The sequence below is a fragment of the Ursus maritimus genome, unplaced genomic scaffold (genome assembly GCF_017311325.1).
Source record: "Ursus maritimus isolate PB19 unplaced genomic scaffold, ASM1731132v1 scaffold_6, whole genome shotgun sequence".
Lineage (NCBI taxonomy): Eukaryota > Metazoa > Chordata > Mammalia > Carnivora > Ursidae > Ursus > Ursus maritimus.
In genome coordinates, this window is record NW_024426774.1 from 1,305,727 (window position 1) to 1,329,681 (window position 23,955).

At 49.0% G+C, this 23,955-nt stretch overlaps 2 protein-coding genes across 2 annotated transcripts in view; one reads left to right on the forward strand and one right to left on the reverse strand.

Annotated features, from left to right (window-relative positions):
* The first annotated feature begins 555 nt into the window (after window positions 1-555).
* Window positions 556-7,550, forward strand: NTSR2 (neurotensin receptor 2). The gene is made up of 4 exons (XM_040623669.1): window positions 556-1,179; window positions 5,114-5,363; window positions 5,938-6,028; window positions 7,027-7,550. Exons 1-4 carry the CDS (start codon window positions 556-558, stop codon window positions 7,193-7,195), a joined length of 1,134 nt encoding a protein of 377 aa, XP_040479603.1. The 3' UTR covers window positions 7,196-7,550.
* Window positions 7,551-12,695: 5,145 nt separating this feature from the next.
* The window catches only part of GREB1 (growth regulating estrogen receptor binding 1), a 71,447-nt gene continuing 60,187 nt past the window's right edge, over window positions 12,696-23,955 (reverse strand). Inside the window, exons 25-32 of the mRNA XM_040622789.1 lie at window positions 22,258-22,419; window positions 21,339-21,543; window positions 20,801-20,975; window positions 18,609-18,827; window positions 17,614-17,749; window positions 16,208-16,408; window positions 15,640-15,778; window positions 12,696-14,460 (exon numbers count right to left, since the gene is read on the reverse strand). Coding sequence (XP_040478723.1) covers window positions 14,297-14,460; window positions 15,640-15,778; window positions 16,208-16,408; window positions 17,614-17,749; window positions 18,609-18,827; window positions 20,801-20,975; window positions 21,339-21,543; window positions 22,258-22,419 — 1,401 coding nt within the window. The 3' untranslated portion in view covers window positions 12,696-14,296. The remainder of the gene's footprint in view (window positions 14,461-15,639; window positions 15,779-16,207; window positions 16,409-17,613; window positions 17,750-18,608; window positions 18,828-20,800; window positions 20,976-21,338; window positions 21,544-22,257; window positions 22,420-23,955) is intronic.

Consider the following 23,955-nt stretch of genomic DNA (forward strand, 5'->3'; position numbering starts at 1 on the left):
TGTTAGTGTGGTGTTCGAACAGCCCTTCAGCAAGAAGAGTCACAGCTGCCAAGTGCCAAAGTTCTGGCAAGCGTTTGACCAGCTGTCTCTGGGACTACACACACAGGAGCACAGCGCAAGCGGCCCAGGTGCATGGTACCCATGGGATGCCTATGTATACTGAAGGTTTGGAGCTTTCTCACAGATTGGCTCATTTAACCTTCACGGAGCCTCTGCAACGTAAATATTTTTTTAAATGCAGAAATGGGTTGAGAGGTTTAAAAAACTTGCTCAAGTTCACACAGCTGGTAAGTCAGGCCCAACCCCTCTGTATCACCTTCCACCCAGCACCCAGTGCTTCCGTGGGTTGAACTGAACGGAGAAATGTAAAGGCAGCCAACAGGCTTACATTCGCTGGCTGGTCCCGCCCCGGCGTTTGCTCAGGGGCATCCTTCGGGGGGCGGGTCCTCCCATTCTGGAGGTTCGTGGAGAGGAGGAGGCGCTCGCTCTCCTCTCTGGGCAGCTCGCCCAGTCTCCGCGCAGTGAGAGGGAGGGAGCGCCGGCCGCGGGAGCGGGATGGAGAGCAGCAGCCCGCGGCCCCCGAGGCCCACTCCGGGCCCTGTGCTGAGCCTGGACGCCCGCCTGGGCGTGGACACGCGCCTCTGGGCCAAGGTGCTGTTCACCGCTCTCTACTCGCTGATCTTCGCTCTGGGCACGGCGGGCAATGCGCTGTCCGTGCACGTGGTGCTGAAGGGGCGCGCCGGGCCCCCGGGGCGCCTGCGCTACCACGTGCTCAGCCTGGCGCTCTCTGGGCTGCTGCTGCTGCTGGTCAGCGTGCCCATGGAGCTCTACAACTTCGTGTGGTTCCACTACCCCTGGGTGTTCGGCGACCTGGGCTGCCGCGCTTACTACTTCGTGCGCGAGCTGTGCGCCTACACCACGGTGCTCAGCGTAGCCAGCCTGAGCGCGGAGCGCTGCCTGGCCGTGTGCCAGCCCCTGCGCGCCCGCCGCCTGCTGTCGCCGCGCCGGACCCGCCGCCTGCTGTCGCTCGTGTGGGCCGCCTCGCTCGGCCTCGCCCTGCCCATGGCAATCATCATGGGGCAGAAGTACGAGCTGGAGACGGCTGGCGGGGAGCCGGAGCCCGCCTCGCGAGTGTGCACCGTGCTGGTGAGCCGCGCCACGCTCCAGGTCTTCATTCAGGTAAGGGGGAGGGAGGCTAAAGGGCCTGTGTTTTCACTTCGAATACTCGCGACCGCCCTTTCCCCGGGAAATTTGGGTCTCACTGCCCCATTTTACAGAGGACCTGGGTAGAGGCTTGGCAAAGATGAGGCATTAAGAGAAGCCCACATTTGAATTCAAAACTAATTCTGGAAGTCTGCGTTCTTCGCAATGTTGCAAGAGTGATGACCAAACATCACTGGGCATAAGAACTGTGGGAGAGGGGGAGCTGTAGAAATACAGATTTCATAACCCACTCCAGCCCTCTACATTTTTATCACCAAAACTAACCATCTTCAGCCTCACTGCAGAATATCCAGTTTAATGGGATTTTGTGGAGATATAAAAGAGAGGCCTGAATATTTAATATTAATGAAGGATTTCAGAAGAAATACATGTATTAATTGTAGCCTTAACAAGAATTTGGAAAAATTTAAGTTAAACCTGATTAGAAAACCTTCCGCCTGGCTTCAGAAGTTGCTTACTATGGTCACTATAGGGAATTACTCAGAAGTGACAAGGTAGGATCCCTAATTTTTAAAAATCCACTTTCTATATCAGACATGTTTGTGGATTGTCAAATTCCTTGCCCAAATCTGGACCTGATGATAAAGAAGACAAAAACAAAAGCAAAAACACACCAGCAAGCAGAACAGTAATGATACTAATGAAACTGGTCATGCAGGGCTCCAGAGAGCAGTCAGAAGGAGTGGCCCCATTGACAATAGTGACAATAGTGGGAGCTGCTCTTCCTACCACATCAGGTCGACTAGTCATGACCTGAGACCTCATCGGTCCAGTCCACACGTTGCCTTCCACCACGACGATCCAAGCACATCACAGCTGCAGAGCCACATATCTAGAGCACCCATCGAGTCCCAGCAGGTTCTGAGCTGCAGCAGAACGACCTAGCTGAATAGTCAGAGCACCGCAGCTCCTGCCTTAGGTCTGTGTAGCTCCCTTCTGCACCCTGGTATGGCCATGGCAATGAACCAGCAACCACAGGCTCAAAAGGCTTGGTAGCCAAGTTCCACCAGTTTTCACCGACTAGAGTGGAAGCTTCCAGGCTGCACCTGTTATGGAGTGGAGTTTTGGGGGGGGAGGGGAGAGCCAAGCAAGGTTTGTGCTGTGAATATGCTGCTTGCATAGTTTACTTTATGTGGTGCAAACTGACCGATGCGATAGAAACTGAAATGAGCCAGGGGGGAGCTTGCGACATTATGTGTAGTCAATTCCCTCACGGTAAGAGCCTTTTTCGAAAAATGGTATATTAAAAAATGCTTAACTTGAGACATACAGTCCATGTTAACAAAATAACCAAACTCAAATTAGGATTATTTCGGTCCACCTTCTTTTTCAGTGTCTTATCGCTCACTGTCCATATTTATCAGTGTTTTTTGACTACAAAAAATTGCTCATAGTTTTTGAAAATACAAAAAACTGTATTGTATTTCAAAGTGCCCAAAAATTACTAGCTTATGAATATACATTTACCTTCGATTTCTGTCTTGACTGGTATTAAAGTTACAATTTGATAATGAGTATGTTGTTGCTGATAAAACCCTGCCTGGTTCTGCAACAAAGTAAAATGACTGTCACTTAGTGATTTATTTTTGTCTTGGTGCCGCTGATTTGTCAGCATGCATTAAGAAAAAAGCATGAGTGATAGCTCCTTAAAAAGGTACAGCACCCAACCCAGATATTTTGTACTGATTTTAAAGTGCTATTAAAATGTTCAGTTCAGGGACGCCTGAATCGCTCAATTGGTTTAGCATCTGCCTTTGGCTCAGGTCATGAGCCCGGGTCCTGGGATTGAGCCCCACATCGTTGTCGGGCTCCCTGCTCAGGAGGGAGTCTGTTTCTCCCTCCCCCTCCCCCTGTTCCTTCTCTCTCGCTTGTTTACTCTTTCTCTCTTTCACAAATAAACAAATAAAATATTTTAAAAAAACAAAAAAAAGTAAAAGAATAAAACGTTCAGTTTAGGGGCACCTGGGTGACTCGGTCGATTAAGTGTCGGACTCTTGATTTCGGCTCAGGTTGTGATGCTGGGGTCCTGGGATCAAGCCTCGTGGTGGGGCCCTATACTCAGCACAAAATCTGCTTGAGGATTCTCTCTCTCCCTCTCCCTCTGCCCCTCCCCCTCCTCCCCCCAAACAAATAAATCTTAAAAAAAATAAAAAATAAAAACTTAAAATGTTCAGTTTAAAACAAAATGTTCATACAGAATCAATAAGGAAAAACCCTATAACACATATACTCTGAATTTTTTAAAGATTTACTTATCTATTTATTTGAGAGAGAGAGAGAGAGCAGGAGCAGGGGGAGGAGCAGAGGGGGAAGATCTCAAGCAGACTCTGCACCAAGTCTGACGCGGGGCCCAATCCCACGACCCCAAAATCGTGAACTGAGCTGAAACCGAGAGTTGGACACTCAACTGACCGAGCCACCCAGGCGCCCCATATACCTTGAACTTTAAAATTTAAACATTTAAAAAACAAGGTCTTATATAATAGGCTTGTTTCTCATCAGTCAAAAACCATCAACTAATAATTACAAGGCTTGACACATAAAATAGCTGTTCCCTTACCACCGCTTCACACTTTGATTTATATTCTCTTGTTGAGGGGCAGCTACTGTCCACCCTTAGCTCTTGCTGCTCTTTGCCTACATATTTCTAAAGAACATGCCTGCTTGATTTCGCAGTTTTGATATTTTACGCAGTGTCTTCTAACTGGAGAGAAAGAGCAGTCTGCTCTCTCGCACTGCATGCCTACCCTCCTCGTCCCGCGTCCACACACGTCTCACCACTCCTCCAGCGCAATTACGGCAGGGTATGATAATCTTACGCTCAGTACTTACATACTGTGACTATGCTAAGCGTTCTTCACGGATGAACCACATCATATATTTTTATTATATTTCCTTTCCAGTGTTAACTTTACTTCCTTGCCATCAATAATGGTCTTTTTTTTTTTCAATTTGCTTAGTTTCCTGTGATCTATTTCTCATGCATGTTTTACTCCTCTACTAGAAGTATAAATACTATTTCAGTATGTCCAGACCCATTCGGTCAACTCTCAGTTGCTCCTCCAGTCGCCCCTGGAGCCCCCCTCTCTCCTGCTCCAATCTAACTGGGTGTGTAGCGACATCTTCCATCACTCTGCTCTTCTGCTTCATACCCTATTTTTGGATCCCGGGTCTCTCTTTATTGGTTTACAACCTTATTTTGATGGAACATATGCCCTCATAACCTCCTGTGACCTGAGAAAAGGTCCACAGAAGGTTAAAAAAAAAAGTGTGATTTTACATGTCTAAAAATGTTCCAGACTATGGAACGTAAGATGGCCGGGCACAGAATTCCTCACAAGTTGTAAAGCATCACTCCACTGTTTTCCAGCTTCCACTGTTGCCTTAAAGAAGTCCAGCGCCATTCTGGTTCCCATTCTTTGTATGTGCCCTGTCTTCTCCCTCTGGAAGCTTTCAAGGACTTCTTTCCCCACATCGTGCTAAAAGTCTTAAGAACGTGCCTTGATGTGGGCTTATTTTCATCCATGGTTCTGAGCCTCCAGGCAGCCTTTCAATCTGGAAGCTTATATCCTTCACTCTTGGAAAAACTTTCTTCAATGTGGTTTATTTTAAAAAATTATTTCCTCCCCTCTCTTTTCTCTATTTGCTTTCTAGAACCCACTATTACTCAGACAATGAGTGTCCTCAACTAATCCCAAATGTTCTTGTTGTCTCTCCTTTTTTTATTGCTCTCTTCCATCTTTCTGAGAAGCTTCTCAACCTTATCTTGTAACCCTGCTGTCATCCCCCCCCCACTGCTGCAGATTCCTGGGCCCTGGGCACAGCCTGATGACCAGAGCATCACAGAGCCTTGGTGCCACCACCATAAGAAATGGAATTACCTTTACAGGTGAATGTGCTGGTATCCTTCGTGCTCCCCTTGGCATTAACTGCCTTCCTGAACGGGGTCACTGTGAGCCACCTGGTGGCCCTCTGCTCCCAGGTGCCGTCCACTTCTGCCCCAGGCAGCCCCACCCCCAGCCACGTGGAGCTAACGAGTGAAGAGAGGAGGACAGTCCCCCATGGGGGCCAGGCCAGCCTGGTGAGACACAAGGACTCCAGCCGGCTCCGCGGTCTCCAGCACAGCGTCCAGGTTCTCAGTTAAGTACTCAGTAACACTGCCCTGAGCAGAAGAGTTAGGGCTCCAGTGAGGAGGGAGGAATCAGGAGATGCTAAGGAAGAGCTTTTTAATAGATTGGATCTGGGGGTGATGGAAAAATCAACAGACTATCTGGCTTACGACTTGAGTGCTAGATGGATGGTGGACCATCAGTCGATCAGGAAGAGGAACAGAAAAGGCTTTATGAGGCAGAGGACATTTAAGTTCAGTTGTCTCTACAATTAGACAATCAGGTGGGAGTATCTAGCCCTGATTTGAGAGTATATTCTGGTGGTCAGGAGGAGGTTATAGAGGTTGTAGAAGTTTCTAGAAGGATGTCAGTGTACAGGTGGGGTTTAAAGTGGGTATTCACCCAGACACCAGGGTAACATCAGGTTTGGCTACAGATCCAGATCAAATGTGTCAGATAGCCTCAAAGTTCCCTTCCAACCCCTGGATTCTGGGAACAAGTTCCAGGGAAATGCTGTGGTCAGCTTGGCATCTTCCTCCCTGGAGATTGCATAACTGGGAATGTCTGCTCTCTGTTGCTCTCTCCCTCCCCACCTGTTCTGCAGGAGCTATTGTGGCTGTGTATGTCGTCTGCTGGATGCCGTATCACGTCCGCAGGCTCATGTACTGCTACGTTTCCGATGACGGGTGGACTGGGTAGGTGCAGTGGAGGGACCCAAGCACATAGGGAAGGACCACTGGGCCGGGCTTGGAACGGTCTATGCTCTCCACAGGGATTCCCAATTGTTGGGTCTTTTGTAACTCCGGCTTCCATTCCAGCTGGTCCTGCCCAGTCTGTGCACTCAAACTCTCTGAGCTGAGCGTGGGGAACAGGGCATTTTCTACCAACTTCCCTGAACTACTAAGGTCATGTGAGTGAGAGATCTCAGTGGTGACCAGGGCTATGGGCATCCTGACCACAGGATGGAGAGGTCCACGGGTGGGGGGAGAGCAGGGGGAGGGCCTTGCTATTGCAAGGAGAGGGGAGGAAGCCTCAGAGGCTCACTGAGTCCATGAGCTAACAAGAGTCCCCTGGATAGAGACCAGACCATGTGTGCCTTTTGGGACACAACTGGAAAAGAGAAAATCTCCTGTCTTCTTTGGGAAATCACTATGCCCCTGATCCTAAGTGGAAGGCAAACATCCAAGAGAAGAGAGATCCATGCAGCCTCCAAGGAAATGGCTGTGTCAACAGATGCCTCATCCTCAAGAGCTATCAGCACCCCCTACACACAAATGCACATGCAGAGCCCTCCCCACAGCTGAGAATCCTTGTGGCGAGGAGCATGGCTTCTCAGAAGGACGTTCACTTCTCAGTGAAGCCACATCTCCTGGACCACACCCAACAGCACGAGGCTCCCAGCATCTCAGCGGGCTAGGCAACGGCCCCTGTCCATCAGCAGGTGCACCTTTCACTGTGCAGGGGACCGAGAACTGCACGGGAAACAGGGACTCAGAGGCTGGGTGCAGTGCACCCGCCAAGGGCAGCTGGTGTTGATGGACCATTTATCGAATTCACACCACGCTTCCCAATAGCAGAAAAGAGGCCTTCCTCACCTGGCCCTCTGGAGGAGAGACGCTTTCTCCAGAAGAAAGGGCTGGATGCTGTGAGGTGGTGCAGGTCCTCTAACACACCTCCCGGGTTTCTCTTCCAGGACACTCTACAATTTCTATCACTACTTCTACCTGGTGACAAACACGCTTTTCTACGTCAGTTCAGCGGTGACCCCTGTCCTGTACAACGTTGTGTCCTCCTCCTTCAGAAAACTCTTCCTGAAAGCCCTGGGCTCCCTGTGTCGAGAGCACCACCGCATGGAGCCATGATCCCCGGAAGCCCTGGAGCCCCACCCGAATGGACCCAACTTGGGGCTCTGGGGAATCCCCCAGACACGCCTACCTGGATGAAACAGAAGAATGAATGAAGCAGACACTGACTGCTCGGTCACCCAGCGTTCAGACAAGTGATGTTATCACAAGTAACTCAAGCTCTGCAGTCAAATGTGCTCACCTGGACCCCCGGCCCCGCCACTTACCAGCTGTGCATCTGCAGATGAGTCACTTACACGCTGAGCCTCGGTCTTCCCATCTGTGTGATGGAGATGAACAGGACCCAGCTCTTAGAGTTGTTTGAAGATTAAAGTGCTTAGCACAGTGCCTAGTGCGTAATAAATAATAAATGTTGGCTGCCATATTTTTGTCATTGTTGTTACTGTTCTTATTTTTGCTGTTTTTCACTCTCCTGGATGTCCACCACATTCTCCTGTAGCTTATGCTCATCGGTTGTGGGCTCAGATGTCCTAAGAATTTCCACAAATGATAAAGGACAGTAATCCAGAAGCTTACTGGATTGTCACGTCACATGAGCTGTAGTAACCTCCTCCAGTCTCGCCCAGTAGGACTCCGTGAGTGTGGGAGGCCCTGGGGGCACCCACTCCCCTCCCCTGGCCTCTGGTTAGTGTGACTGCCTGACGCCAGGCATCTGAGGCCACCCAGGGGAAGACAGATGTGTGACCGACCTGGAAGCGGCAGGGTGCCACTTCTATTTATTTTGGGGATCCTGGGAATATGTTCATGACCACTGCCATCTTCTACATGGGAAAACAAAAGCAAAGCTAAGGAAGGTTCTTCTCCCACAACTTAGTAACTCAGGGACCAAAGCCCAGGCTTGGGAGTGAGCAGCGAGACTCACCAGTGCATCCTGCTATTTCCCAAGAGTCTGATGGCCAAAGAGCAACAAAAATGAAAGGCTCAACACGAAGGAACTGAGTGAATCACGATGATCCACTCAGTCCACTCAAATCCTATTTGTTAGGCTACCATTAAATAATAAGTATGAATCTTATTTAGCAACATAAACATATTGTGGTTGTACTATTTAAAAAGAACACGATAAAAAATTACATGATGAGATTATGCAAAAATCATTCAGATGCAGAGAAAAGGTCTAGAAGGAAGCCCTTAGTGAAAATGGTGGGTTTAGTGAGGAGGCATGAGTGGACCCGAGGACAGGGGTGGTTTCTGTTCTCTTCATGCCAAGATCTGAGCCTAATGATCCCTGGCACGCAGCAGACACTCAGATGTCTGGTGAAGAGCAGGGAAACCTCTGTTTCCTTCTAATTTGTTGGTAAGATATTATTTGTATGATATCTAAATAACAAATTTCAAATAGAAATTAAGTTCCCCCTATTGTCCCATGGGCAGCACCAGCAGTGGCTACAGAACCCAGAGCATGGGATGGATCCTCCCTCTGTCACTTATTAGCTGTGTGACTTAAGTTCCTTTACCTGCTTGGACCTCATGTCTCATCTGTAAAACAGACATCGTAACAATTATCCCCTGGGTTTTAAGAATGAAATGGCATCATAAATATGAAAAAATGCTTGAAAGTGTAGTATCTAGCACCTGATCAGTGGTAGCTGTCATTACTATAAAGGAAGCTCCTGGTTACCAATTGCAAATTATCTAATTCTGTATTTAAACAACTTAAGCTCTATTTTTGTGGTTGGCTAGACCGTCAGCTTGTCTGGCTAAGATCAAGACACCCCAAAAGTGTTCATCAGCCTCAGTCTTACAGCCATGACTTCATTGGTGCCAGAACTTTACAAAGCTTCCACCAAACCTTGAAAGATGAAGGATACATTGCCCACCTGTGTTTCCTAGGGCCGCCGCCATAACAAAGCACGGCAAAGTATGTGGCTTCAAACCAGAAATCTAGTCGCTCACAGCTCTTGAAGCTACAGGTTCGAAATCAAGGTGTCAGCAGGGCCATGCTCCCCAAAGGCTTGAGGAAAGAATCCTTCCTTGCCTCTTCCAGCTTCTTCTGGTTGTTCCCAGCAATCCTTGGCTTGGAGGTTTATCATTCCGATCTCTGTCTTGATGGTCACATGGCAGCCTTCCCCTACTACTCACTCTCTTCTTAAGACACCAGCCATACTGGATTAGAAGCCCACTTTATTCCAGCATGACCTCATCTCAACTAATTACATGAGCAACAACCTTATTTCCAAATAAGATCACATTCTTAAGTATTGGGGGTTAGGACCTGGATATATTTTCAGGGATGTGATTCAACCCAAAACAGCAACCAAACCCACCCATCTTAGTAGGGTGGATTGCCACCCTTGGGAAAGATCCTTTTATAGAGCAAGAACCAGAGTTAGAGTGGCCAGAGATCCCAAGAGAGAAAAATTAGTGCTCGTCAGAGTTAAAGAAAGAAAGGCAAAGGGAAACTGGGACAGTATATTCAGTGAATGACAAATGTAGTCATGGATTCTTGTTTCTTCTCTAGACATGAAGGGCTTGAAAACTCTGCACTGGCTTTCCAACTGTTTTGCTAATTAAAATGCTAATTCCTTGAGCTGGGCAGTCTGCCTAAGTAGACTAAAAAAGAAATGAAAGCCGTCGACGTTGGACGTGCCCTTGGTTCATAGTCTTCCCTTAAAGAGCTGTCTGCAGACTCTGAAGCCAGATCTGGAAGGTTTAATGCAAATCTTGTGATTAAAAGGGTTTCTAAACATTAATGCTGAATTGTCCAGACTCAGGATGATACATAATGTAATATATTGGCTATATGCTCGCATCCAGCACTACCTTTCACAGGCGACCCAACACCTCTCCCAATGAAAGAATTTTGGATCCATACTTTTATCGTACAGTGAGCCTTTGGAGCCAACAGTGCCTTCTAATATGCGACATTTGGTGGAAGTGAATTACTCTAGATGGAAAGCAGCTGTGATGTTAGTGTTACTATGCTTACACCCACTGGCATGAATCTGTTTTTGTTCTGTCACTTGATAACTGTGTGATCTTAGACAAGTCATTCAACCTTGGTGAGCCATAGATTTTTTATTTGTAAGACAGTCCCAATGGTATCTACTTTAGAGTGTTGTTGAGTTGATTAAGTAACAAACAATCAGTCACCTAGTTAAATGCCTGGCATATAGTAGGTGCTCAAAAATGTTGGCTACCAACTGTTGCTCATTTCACAGCTAACACATTCTCCAGGGGGCCAGGTGACCTGGCAAAGGAATCAAGGCATTAAACCAAGTCTCTGAGTTTCAAATTCCCTGCCCTCTCTGCTGTAACACCTGCCAGGAGAACTCTGACATCCACGTGAATGTTGCTCTGTAGTTCTCAAATTGCTGTAAGAATTCAGGAGAAAGAGCAACAGTCCGTGTATTTATTATTCTCATCTGGTTTGAGGGTGATTTCTATTTCTGGGCTTGCAGAAGTACAGATTTCTGTATATTCCAACACTCTGGAACAGTTTTAATTTTATTATTGCAAAATACACCTAAAATTTACCATTAGTGTCATTTACATGTAATTACGTGTAATGCAACCATCACCTCTGTCTAGTTCCAGAACATTTCCTGGAATTACTATTTCACAAGAATTCTCTCCTCTTTGGAGGTCAATGACTTTAGATCAAAGATGTTACTGTGTTGGTTGACTCTCATTTCTACTGGTCTTCTGTCTGTATTTCTGGAGAGATGTACTAGTCTCCAGTCATGGTTATGCAACTATCCCACTATTACCCTACTTTTTTCCTGTTCTGGCTTTCTAGACTTCACATCAGTGCTGGCATATCTACAAAGGTTTGTGACCATTATCATCCCTTTGGATTTAACTTTGAACTTTAAAGTATCTCTTCATCCATTTAATTTTCTAAAATTTTGAAGCCCATTCCATTAGCTTTCTTAACCCAGTCTGAGAGCCTCAATCTGCTGTTAGGTGAATTTAATCCATTTATGTTTATTGTGATGAGGGAAATGTTTGGTTGTGCTTCTGCCATCTACTTTATTTACCAAGCTTCTCCTCTCCTCCCTCCCCAGCCTGTTCTTCCCTTATACCACATAAACTGGGTTTTTCTGGTGCTGCTTTCCCTTTACTATTTTTAGATATTGGACATCCTGTTTTGTTTCTTTCAGCAATTATTGTTTTTTTAACATATATTTAAATGTTCCTCTTCTGCTAACATGTTAGTCACTTCCACCCCATTAAATCAAGAATTTTAGCTCAATTTCACTCCTTATTTTGTCAGTTCCTCCATCACCAGCCACCCCCACCCCCAGCTCCCATGTTGGAAGTACCTAAGACAGAAAAGAGCATCAGTAGGCACAAATGCTACCATTTGCTGGGCATATTCAAGTCCTCAAGGACACAGCAGTGAACATGTCTTATGAAGCTCCTACATTCGTGGGGAAAGACAAAGAAAACACTAAACAAAATGTATTCTATTGGGGATGACCTCATTGAGGAGGGGACCTTTGAGGGATCCGAGCGATGTAAAGGAGAGAAGCGTTCTGGGCAGAGGAAGCAAAGGTCTGAGGTGGGTTCTTGCCTGGGAGTGGCCAAGGTGGGCCAGGAGGGCCAGATGGCTGACATGCGGTGAGCAAGGGGAACAGCCAAGCGTTAGCACAGACCACCAACATTCCTGTTGGCTGCCTTCTCAGAGACACCACCCCCGGCCCCCAGCTGCACCTTCGGGCTACTTTACTCTTGAGCTTGCCAGGCTATTTCATCTGCCTTCCTGAAGTTTTAGTTTTGATTTCCAAGATCTGTAATCCATCCTTTTGTTCTGGATACCATATAAGTTCACTGTGTTCTGATTTTAATCGCACTTGTTTTATGGGATTCTGTTTGCTTTATTGACTCTTGATTGAGGTTATCACCCTTCACTATACGTTTGCTTTTTTTAGGAGTCTTGTCTGTTGATTTCCATACTAGGGAGTTCCTGTTTGCTTATTTTGTTTACTATAAACTGCCCCCACGGGACTGTGGGGGACAGGAGAGGGGTGTGCCAATAGCTTGTCTTCACAAAAGTCTGGACCCCCATGCCCCCCTCCTCGAGGCTCCACAGGCTGCTATAGCCATAGCAACAGCCACCTGCTTAGCCCAGGTTGGTGGCATCTGCCAGTGTTGCAGAAGAGCTGGAAGGAATCGAACAGCACAGCTGTCCCAAACTATAATCACCCTGACAAGTGCCCCAGGCCCCTTCCAGCTTCCTTAGCCACTTTGAGGCACACAACACCCCTGACCCCATCTTCCTGAGCGAGTTTCTCTGCATGGTCCAAGCTGTGCTTTCCTTCATTTCTGTTCTTCTCTACACCTAATTCTGTCTGCTTTTCTCTTTCAGGAGTTCCTCCACATATATGCTTCTTTTTATGGATTTACTATTTCCTTTCCAAAACTGTCTTTTCTGAGATTTTAAGCAGGGAGCCCCTGGAGATCCCTGGCCACACTATTTCCTCTCAAAATAATGTGATTAATACTCACCAAAGAAACCATAAGCGCACTCTCTGTTTTATTTATAAGGCTGGAACAAACAAGAATATTTTGGATTTTTTTTCGAGTTTAAATTAACTAATAAAATGGGAAGAATAGCATAGAAGCTGCTATTTACAAAAGACAAATACAACAAAAGAAGGTAAGTTTTTATTCCAAGACAGGAATAATGGCATATAGAAAGTGATCGTTTCATAAACATCAAACTAATCTTTTATACTCGTGGGCTTTTTTCTTCTTAGGGGGGAAAAAAAGATTAACTCTTTGGCATCATCTTTTAAAATGATTTCTTCTTGGACTGTTATCCGTTAGAGTGCTTATGTCTGAGATGGACATGTTGGAATGCATTCTGATGGTTCATTTCTGAATATCTTTAAACTCTTCCTTCATGTAGGGACACTCCCAAAGCACTGTGGTGCGGGGCAAGACACACTCTGGTCCAGGATGCAGGAGTCTACTTGCCCATCCTTCTGCTTCTCTCCTGCACTGTGACCTTAGAGAGGTATATACTCTCTGCATCTGAACCTTCTCGTCCAAGTGGAGAATAATTGTACCCACGCCAGCTGCTGGAAGACAGTAAGCAGGATCCTAACTGTAAAAGCACCTGGTCCAATGCCTGGCCTGCGGGTGGCACTCCAACACGCTGGCTTGATATACATTCCGGCAGACAAATGGACCGGTGAGCATCATGGAACATTCCTGCTGTCTTCTCTGCTCTGCCCCTTCCACTCTGATCAGGGCCAAGCACTCATAAGAGCAAACAAGCTATTTAAGGAACCAAAAACTGAGCGTCAATAAATTAGACAAAAGGTTAGTTCTCACCAACTATTTTCTATGTCACTTTGGTTGTGTTTGTTGTTTCAAAGCAAGCAATTTGGTCCTCTTTCCTTTGTAAGGCAAAGTCTGTCTCTTCAGGTCAACCTCAGTGACCCTAATTTCCTTCCTGAAACCCTTTTTGTTTTAAAGAAAACTTTTTTCACTTTTGCCCTTTCTAAGAGGCAGGGTATTGACCCTATGCTATTTTATTTTAATAGAATCATATGTGCTCTGACGTAAAACCATTTGCTTTACTTTATTAGAGTTGATGCCTTTGGGCTAGCTTCTAGAAGAGCAAACTTGTAGGCAATTACATAATTCTTAGGAAACGACCTTAGTTTCTTCTTGTCTCCAGCCTTTGTAGTTAAAATGTTCTCCTGGAATATTGCTTTATACTAGGTGATAAGGAAACCCATATAGCCAAAATCCTATCCTTCGCCCAAAACACTGGCACCTCTACGAGAAAATTCAAGAGCGATCCTTTAGCACTAAGAGAAAAGTCAAGTTTGTCCATGGAAGACATGACAGCAGGCAACAGTTTGTTCTTCGTGAAACAGGTTTCAACGGAGCCCAGGGCCACGTGGTCCGGCCCGGAACCCGGGAGGCATGGATTTGTATTCCTGTTCGCCACCGATTCCTCCTCGGTGCTCTCACTAAGACTCCGTGCACGTCCGGGCCCGGGGTTCCCAGCACGCAGCACAAGGGGGCGGCACACCGGTCCCGCGGCCGTTCCAGTTCAAGCATGCAGGGATCCCAGATTTGGCCTCAAGCCCATGAGGTTCTGAAGGCTCCACTCTTGCAGAAAACCTGCGACTGTCACCCTCAGATGTGCCGTCCCGTCAGAAAGAAGAGCGGCCGGTCTTCCTTGGCGTTGGCGGTCTGGAATTCGTCCCGCAGCCGGAACTGCCACTCGTCTTCCAGCTCGAGGCGGACCACCGTCTGTCGCAGGGAGTTCCGGTCCTGACAGATGACGCACAGAGTGGCACCTGCAGGCACGGGCAACGGCAGAGGCGTTGAAGAGAACAGGTGAGTTTATCCAAATGCAAGCAACCGCCTGCATTCTACTTGCAATAAAGAAAGAGGATGCTGTTGGGGAGGGAAGAGCCAGACCTCCAGGTGGCCTCCTGCAGCTTTTGGAATCCCTCATAATCTTAGCAGGACACACAATGCAATTGTTAGTTGGCAGGTCTGGCAGGTGAGACAACAGGGAGGCCAAAAGAAAGGTCCAGAAAAAAGTGGGGGAAAGGTAGGGGAGAGAAGTGGAAGCAGACACATGGGTCTGATCGCAAACCAAGTGTTCCCGGCTCCAGCCCCGTGTGAACTGCCCTGTGTCAGTCCGCCTCCCAGAGGGACCCCCCCCCCTTCTCATCCCATGCAAGCCACCTGCATCCAGGCCCAACGCGGCACCCCCACTCCCCGCCCAGCCTTGGGAATTCTCCCTCCTCTCCACTCCTTGCATCGTCAATCCATCACTCTGGCTTGTTCATTCATCCTGTTGGTCTGTCTCCCTCCAACCCTCATGTTCTATCCTGTTACACATAATGTTTCCCGAAGGCAAAGCCTGTATTAGAAACCTCTTACTACTTCCCAGACCGTACAGAGCGTTGGTGCTCAGGAAACACCTGCTGGAGAAGGTCAGAGCCAAGTAGCCCGAGGTTAAGTGAAGATCGGTGAGGGATCCCAGCTGGCTGGAAACCGTTTTTTTACGTCCTATAGGATGAATGTCTGTCACTCGTAACCACTCTAGCATGACAACAACTACAGAAGGAGGAAGGTCAGAGTAAAAGGCAAAGAGCAGGCAGTACCCCCGAGACGAGGAGGAAGAGCTCAGGGACCAGGAGGAAGGAACGTCTGAGGGAACTGGGTGCTGATGTGAAGAATTTGGGCTGAAAAGGAACACAGAAGTTGAAACTATTTCTTCGCCTAAAAGAAAGGGGATGTGTCTCGTCTCTACCCAGACAGGTACAAGGGCAAGAAAGCCACCCTGGGATCACATCCCAGCCTTCTTGTACTTTTCTGGATAATCGGGGCAGTCATATTTCCTTTCTGAGCCTCAGGTGACCCACTGGCAAATAAGGACGAGGACCAGAAGTCACCTCTTCAGATGCACGGGGTAATGAACGCATTCAAATCAAGGTCCAGGATAAAAAGTTATGAGCAGTTACCTTTCAGAAAATGAAACTTTTTCAAGAAGCTAGCTCCCACAAAAGAATCACAGAGGTACAGAAGGAGTCCGCTAAACAGGAAGTCAGAGCAGCTGATGTTTCGGGAGTGGGGCCTGGAGCTCACATAGCACACAGAAATCTGAAAAAGAAGTCCAAGAGAAACCATCGTTTTCCCTGAAATCCTCAACCACACGATGCTAAGGTTTTGCATCTAACGACAACTAACTGCGTGGTCAAGCTCAAGGCTGTTGGGGGCAGGGCAGGGGGTGGGGGCAGAGACGGTATTTAGTGTTATTTCCAAATCTAAATCCTAGAAATCAATTGCAGGACACTTCTCCTGATGTATCTACTCATTAATTCCCCTGAACATCAGAAGTGTTTTGGCATCAGAGTCGGCTTTCATTCCTAACTCATGATATTGGGGGCAAAGCGCTTGCACTCTCTCAGCTACAAAGGAGCAAAGGAACTGAGCAGTAGGTAATTACAAGTCCGAGTCCTGGACGGTGGCACATCTGTTTTAGGAATTTCGTGAGCTCGCGGACGCAGCGGGGCCCGCTCGGAAAGTCACCTGAGATCCCAGGTTAAGGTAGCAGTCGACCGAGAGCACGGGGTGGCTGTGGTTCTTCAGGGAGAGCGGGAAGAAGCGGTAGCTGTGGTGCTGCAGAAACTTCTCCAGCAGGAGCTGCGCGGGGGCCGCGAGGAACGTGTGCTTGCTGTCCGGGGCGCAGATGTACTGGGCCGGCACGACGGCCACGGGGTTGTCGGACACCTGCGGGGGGAGGCGTGCTGTCAGCCACTCCCAGCCACCCGGAGCACAGAGGTCCCTTCCCAGGCTTCTGGGGGGAGTGGCCCTGGCCCCGAAGACTCTGTCGCAGGGTAGAGCTGGCAGCAGAGAACCCAACCTTCAGCCATAAAATTCTCTGTTAAGAAAAACTGGGCTTTTCCCAAAGTGGGACGTGTGAAACTAATGAATGTGATCGGGAAGAACTGTAACAGGGATCACTCCGTGCAGAAAACCAGCTGTCTGGTCTAGAAAAATCAATCTAACACAATTTCAATAAGAAATCTCAGTGGTGGGGGGTGGGTAGGAGTTAATGATTCTCAAGTTCTTCTGGAAGCACAGACCTTTTACTTAAATGTCTTGCTACTTTTTAAGAGAAATGAGCACGGACTTTCCCTTTCGAAGAAGGCTTCACTCCCTGCAGATGGGAAGGGGCAGATGGGTGGTGGTTGGGACTGGTATCCGAACTCAGACCTGGCCCAGCTCAGGCCAAGTAAGCAACCACATAAGGAGTTAGTGGAGACAAGGAAGGACAGAGGCTGGGAGGAGGCAGGTGGCACTGGGACTGGCTGATGTCCATTATTAGGGAAACATTCAAGGTTTGATGGAAGGAAAAACCAGAGAATGGTGCCCTCGCTCAGGGATCGGAGAGACATCCCAGCCCCATGTGGCTTCCTGGAAGACACAGGCCTCTGAGGGTTTGCTGCGACTTTCCACCGCAAATTCTGCGGCCAACACGGACATAATCAGAGCACGTTTCTCCCCACCAGGAGGCTGGCTCATGCACAGACAGCACAGCCACCAACCCAGCCTGCTGCTGCCGCTCGGTTATTTGGCCAGACACTGTCCAGGGGCCCAGAAATGAGCATGGCGCCCCGCCCCCCAGGAGCTCTGTCCAGCAGGGAAGCCAGACCAGTGAGCACAGAGAACAGCGAGAGGACGTGCGCGGGCAGGCAAGCGCACACAGCTGGGTCGGCGGTGGGAGTGCGGGCGGAACGTGTACCAGGGACTGATCAGAATCCGAGCTCAAGAGAAACCCGATGGCATGTTTCCCTTCCCAAGGCTTCCCAGTTAAAACCCTTGACTAACGCCAGCCAGGGATCAAGCCCGCCCCACGGACAGGCCTCCCCCCAGCTCCCAGCCTGTTTCCACAGCACAGCAGCCCCGGCAGCAGACGGGGCGGGCGCGCTCACCTTGGATGTGATGTGGAAGGACCTGTGCCCGCCCACCGCAATCTGCTTCTTCATCACGCTAAAGCGGTTGAATCGGCACAGCAGGAGGCCGGCGCTGTGCACACGCAGGTTGAAGTCCACATCGTCACACATGAACCTACTCAGAAGCAGAAGAGGTGGCCGATAGGACTGGATGCGGCCCCGCCCCCCAGCACGCCCCCACCAGCCACGCGGAGGGTGAGCCCCTGTGTTGGGGGGGCTCTGGAGGCGGGGTAGGCATGTGAATAAGGCAAAACAAACAAGGAGAGCAGGTCCAGCTGTAATGTGTCTGCACGGGGCGGGCAGCGTATACCCGAGGCTAACACTGCAGAAGCCCTCCCATGTGCTGAGCCGATGCTACAGGCGCTGCGTGAGGGACGCCACGAACACTGGTTTTCATCTACTGGTTAAAGAGAAAACAACAAACTGCCCGGAATAAAAATAGTAGCCACTTTTTACAGCCGAGGAAAACAAGGCTCAGAGGTGGAGGCCCTGTGCCTGAATCGCAAAGCTGATAAGTGGCAGAATCCAGATTCCCAGCAGGGCGGCCTGGCTTCCAGATCCACACTCCTACAAGGGCCATGCTGGCGGTGTGCCCACTGCTTGGCCTATGGAGATGCCCGATAAGCGTTAGCAAGCGGGTCATCCTTGAGATGGGAGCGCTTCTGTGACTAGACCCGGAAAGAGTATCACACGGAAGTTACTTTTTAGTTTTGAAGCAACGTGTTCCAAGAAGAAGCCAAAAAAGCAAGAGTAACAATGTAGCACATATGTTAAGTCACTAAATAAAGTATCACGGGAACTGAGGAAGGAAATTGCATGCTTTCATGCAAACCTCCCCTCCACAAAATTATACACTGCAAAATTTTTTAAAAAAACATTGAGGGCTGAAAGCAGGGCCAGACCAATGCTATGGGCAGAGGAGGGCCCTGGGTCCGCGGGCTGCTCTTGCGGCCCGTCAGCCCGGCAGGACTCACCGATTCTGGTTGTACTGCACATTCTGGGTCAGGTCCACGTTCAGGATGATGAAGTCGTGCACGTGGCAGCGGGAGAAGGGCTCGCGCACCTCACCGCCCCCGGTCTTGCTGGACCACTTCCGCATGCCAATCAGGGCGTAGTGGGTGATGTTGGGGGACGCCTCGACGTGTTGCATGATGTGCTTCAAAGACACGTTTCTTTCTGACCAGGAAAATTCCCTGCTCGAAAGAGGAAGATTCACGTCCCTGGGTTGAGGTGCCAGCAGCAGCAAGGCCCTCTGGACTGGGGGCTGCTCTCCCAATGGGAGCTTATATGCCGGTGGGTAGACCACCCCCGAGTGCCAGGTGCCATGCTGGGCATGTCACATTCACTATCATTTATCCTCACGGCCATCTCATGCCGTGGACATGTCACCCCCGCTTTACAAATGAGGAAAAAGAGGCTCTGATAACCTGCCAGTGTGACTCTACAGGGCTTGGATTCAAACAATGCTGTCTGTGTTTGAGGCCCTTCTTCCCATCCTGTGCTAAAACACTTTGCATTTCCAGTTTACAGACCTGAACGTAAAGTGGTGGGGAGAGCGCCAAGCTTTCCACCATGAATTCCAGTGAGGGGATGGGAAGGAAGAAGGTAGAGTATAAAGACCCCCCACCCAGACTGCCAGTGTCTGCCGTCTCTGAAGATGACAGGGACACCTGATGACCAGGGAGGGGGCTGATGGCAGGGGCTCTAGGGCGAGGAGCTGGGCCCAGGCATGCAGTGTAACTCTTCTTTTTTTTTTTTTTAAATGATTTTTTATTATATTATGTTAGTCACCATACAGTACATCCCCGGTTTCCGATGTAAGGCTCGATGATTCATTACAGTGTAACTCTTCTGGACCCCAGCTTTCCCCCCACCAAGGGGCTTCAATAAAGTCCCCAGGGGCCTGGCCAGCCCCAACATTCCAGGACGTTAACTGCTGGGAAGGCAGAATGAAAGCCAGTTCTCTTCTCGTCTCAGCCCTCAGCCAAGCTCTTGCCTTTGGAAGAGTGTCTGGGAGAATACTGAAAGCAGAGAGGAATCGCTGCTCCCCTGAGCCACATGCGGCTCTATCATTTAGAAACATTTTTTTCTAGAAAAACAGCGATCAATGGTCATTGTTACACAAGGACATCATTAACATAAAAGAAGCAAATGAACCTAATGTCTCTTTAAAAAAAACAAAAACAAAGGGTGCCTGGGTGACTCAGTCGGTTAAGAATCTGCCTTCGGCTCAGGTCATGATCCTGGGGTCCTGGGATTGAGCCCCGAGTCGGGCTCCCTGCTCAGCGGGGAATCTGCTTCTCCCTCTGCCTCTGCTCTTAGCCCTGCCCATACAGGTGCACACTCTCTAATAAATAAAATCTTCAAAAAAAAAAAAAAGCCAAAAATAATCAGGCAACACTAAACTGAAACACTCATGTGGCGACATCACAAAAGGAACTACTTTACCAGTGATGCCAGGAGTCTCTATCTACCTCGCGCTGCTCTACTGGCACCCCCGGGCACACCATTCAGTCTTAGATACCCTCACGACAACCCCCCAGCACTGGTCTTAGCGCCCCTTCTAAAGAGGAGGAAACTAGAACCCAGAAAGATTTGTTGTTACCCTAATGTCTCACAGCAAACCACAATACACCTGGGCGTTAGGAATTAGTCTGGGGGAGCAGGGAGGGTCTGGAAGGCTACAGGAGAGAATTTTTGGGGCACGTATGATGTTCCATTTCTTCAAAGAGGAGTTGGTTAAATGGGTGTTCGGTGTGAAAATTTCTGGATATGTATCATTACTTTCTTTTTTTCTAGATACTTTATTTTTTATTTTTTAAAAAGATTTATTTATTTATTTGAGAGAGAGAGAGAGAGAGTGTGTGTGCTCGTGCACTTGAATGGGGGGGGGGGAGCAGAGGGAGAGGGAGAGACTGAGCCACCCAGGCGCCCCTGTAGATGTTTTATACTGACCATATATATTGTGTGTTTTTCTGTATGAATCGTACATCAATACAACTTTAACAAAATTAAAAACTCAAAATACAGCTGAGCTCAGAAAGGGAGCCTGCCACATGCAGGGCCCTGTCGGCCACACGCCATGCCTTCTAAGATGAGGTGTCCCTTGTGGTCTTCAGACGGTGGTTGAGAATCCCCCCAGTGTGTGTGGGGGGGGGTATCTCACCTGCTTCTCTCCCCGCCACAGTCCACGTCCACCACGTTCCACATCACACAGGAGTCGTCGGAGATCACGATGAAAGGCCAGATGTCCTGTGGCTTGATCCCGAGCTCCTCCTGCCGGTTCCGCTCCAGTTCCAGGTTGTGGTAAGACAGCTCCTTGATCAGGAAATGGGCGGCACCTGCAATGGGCAAAACCACTCCCACTCTCTGGTCTGTCCTCCGTGGACACCCACACAGGACCAAAGCCCCGGTCAGAATTACAGCGGCTCATCAAGGCCCACCCGAGACCAGCCAGCTCCCGACGGTCCTCATCTCCATCACCAACCTGCACACACACGTCTGCCTCTCCTTGCTCATCACTGAGAATGTGAATTACATCAATAGCCAAACATCAAAGAAGAAAGAATATTCTGGCAGATGAAAACAGCTTTAAAAATCAAAAAGCTTGACGAAAAATGTTAAGCACGTTCATCTCTAGAATATTCTCCCAAGTCTCCGTTCACAGAAATTATACCGAGAAGGGTGAGTGAAGCAATGCCTACCAACTCCAGCACTGTTGAAGATACTCGGGAGCACCAGCATGATGTGGTTGGGCCAGTATTTCTTATAAATAGCCATTTCATACTCCTTGACGACCAGCACGTGCAAATGGCTGGCACCATCCATGGCATGGTACAGGTTAAAGAGTCCGTGTTCGTGACGGCCAGTGGTTGGAGTGAATGTCGGACTTTTTATATATTCTTGGCTCTGGAAAATATTGGAATAACAAGGGAAGGTGTTTGTAATATGGTCACAATCATTCCCCTCCCTTTAAAATGTGACTCTGCACCATCTTCCATCAAAAGATGGAGCCCATTTCCACACTCACTGAATCCAGCTAAGTTTGGAGACTTGCTTTTACCAACGAAACAGTGCAAATGATGGTATGCCAGTTCCAAGCCTGGCCTCCAGAGAACCGACACTCTGCCGTCTCTTAGAACCCTCTCACGGGGCTGGCGGCTGGTGGAGGAGGAGAGACCACAGGGAGCAGAGATGGGACGGGCATCCCACGGAGACTACCCCTGCCTGGCTACCCCGAGCCCCCCTGGTAGCTAAGCACAGGCATGAGTGAGCGCATCCAAGCCAGGGTCACCGCACAGCAGGACCGAGCCCAAGCTGCCAGCCCAGAGAATCAGAAGCTAAGTTAAGTGCTTGTTTGGGAATGGTTTTCTTATGCAACCCAAACGAACTAGCATACATCGATCACCCGAATGCATTACCCTGCCAAATTAGCCTCGACTGCGTGCTGAGTACAGGCTATTCTGGATGACTTAAGTCATATGGCCTAGCTCCTTCTACACTCGTATCGGTCCCCACCTGCCCCACCTGCCCGATTCATCAGGCAGCTACAGTCTCCAGGTCTCTGGCACAACGGTCACTCACAGCCACCGTGATGTCACCCCCCGGACTCAGAGCCAGTACCTTGTCAGTGACGAGGGGCAGCCGCATGCTCTCCAGCTGGCCCCCGGGTTGGCTGAAGACAAAATGGTGCTCCTTGGACTTGGGGATGATGAAGTGGAGTTGGATCTCCTCTCCTAGCATGGAGTAGGAGAAGGCAAAGGCGTGCAGGGTGGATTCATAGAGCTGAGGCACGAGGGGAAAGGACAGAGCTTGTCATCAGAGTCTGCTGTGACTTCCCAGGAGAACCCAGGCCCATCGTGGGCATGACAACACAAAGCTCATTGCGCCTGCCCCACAGCACAAGAAACCCGCCCACAGGTTGCCTCCCGTATGAAGTGTGGACACACAGGTCTTGCAAACACACTGGAGCCCACACCCACTCAGCCCTCCCCATCCTTAATTAAGACCGTGCTTCACCCAGTGATGCCCCTTTAAGTGCCAACCCCTTCCTGACTCTGGATTTGACCCAGAGGTGTGCTAGGTTTCCAACAAAAGCATTCACACCATAGATCTCATTTTTAATTCTAATAAACATATTTTTCCATCACAGGCATTACGCTTAGCAACATATTAATAAAACTGTGTAAGTGCATACACTTGTACAATTCTGCCACACTCACTCTGTCTGGGCCCCCTTCCAAACCTTCGGCGCTATAACGAACAATCCTATGAAGCAGGTACCATCCCATTCCCACTATATGGATGTGGAAACTGACACTCAGAGATCTTGGGCTCGCTCCTATGCCCAGGCCTAGCCTCATGTCCCCTCACCCCTTGTCTGCCTGCACTGCCCCCTGATGTGATCCCCCGTGACCCCGTGCCACATGACTCTGTCCAAGCCTCCTTCCCAGACCCCTCTCCACCTCCAGTGGACAGCCCCTCCCCAGACCTGCAGCTAGCATGTGCTCTGCACTCCTGAGAATCCCCAAGGCCTGGAGAGGGCGGACCACACAGGACATACCAGCTATAAACGCCTTCTGTGACTCCGCTAGAACCACAGAGCCCCTTGGGAGCAGAGATGAGACAGAAATAGATGCTGACTTGGGGAGGGAGAAAAGGGGGTTGTAACTGAGGAAGCTTCATAAAAAAGACCAGGGAGGCTTGAGAGAGGGGGAAAGACAGCAGGGGGAATTGAGGCTGGAAAGGCCAGCAGGGAACGGGTGTGTGCCCTTCAGCACTCCTCACATGGCCTGGTTCTAAGTCCCCTTCAACCATGGCCCCCAGACCTGAGCGCCCCCGGAGACGGGGGCACAGTCCAGCCGGAGCCCAGGGTCTCCGGAGCTCGGTTCTGTTAATTCACTGTGGACACCGACTGACGTGACCGTGACTAAAACCCATGAGTCTCCTTTCGTTCTTTAAATTTTAAAAGTAAGAGAATGTTTTCACTTATATTTTCTCTGCTTTGAAAGGAAAATTTCATTTCCAAGGAGGAAATGTTAGGACAGCTTATCTGGAACAAATAGAATTACTGACTATTTTTAATTCTTTAAAAAAACTGCTCATATGCATTTTCTAATTTTGTCTCCAGTAAAATGGAATAGTTTAAAAAAAAAAATCAGTCTTGATGCTACTTCAGTGACAGCCGAGCTCCAGACCAGGCCGACTTGGGAAAATTAAAGCCACTGTCTGCTGTCCCCCTCTGCAAAAGGGACAGAGCTGGCAAGCCCGTGCTCAGGCTGCCGTAGAATGTTCTGGCAACAGTCAAGGGCATGAGGTATC

What these genes read in the sequence shown, in the direction of transcription:
- NTSR2 (XM_040623669.1), top strand. Translation starts at nt 556, where the DNA reads ATGGAGAGCAGCAGCCCGCGGCCCCCGAGGCCCACTCCGGGCCCTGTG. An exon ending in GCACAGCGTCCAGGTTCTCA is followed by an intron (nt 5,364 to 5,937) that starts GTTAAGTACTCA and finishes CCTGTTCTGCAG; the next exon opens with GAGCTATTGTGGCTGTGTAT. An exon ending in TCCGATGACGGGTGGACTGG is followed by an intron (nt 6,029 to 7,026) that starts GTAGGTGCAGTG and finishes TTTCTCTTCCAG; the next exon opens with GACACTCTACAATTTCTATC.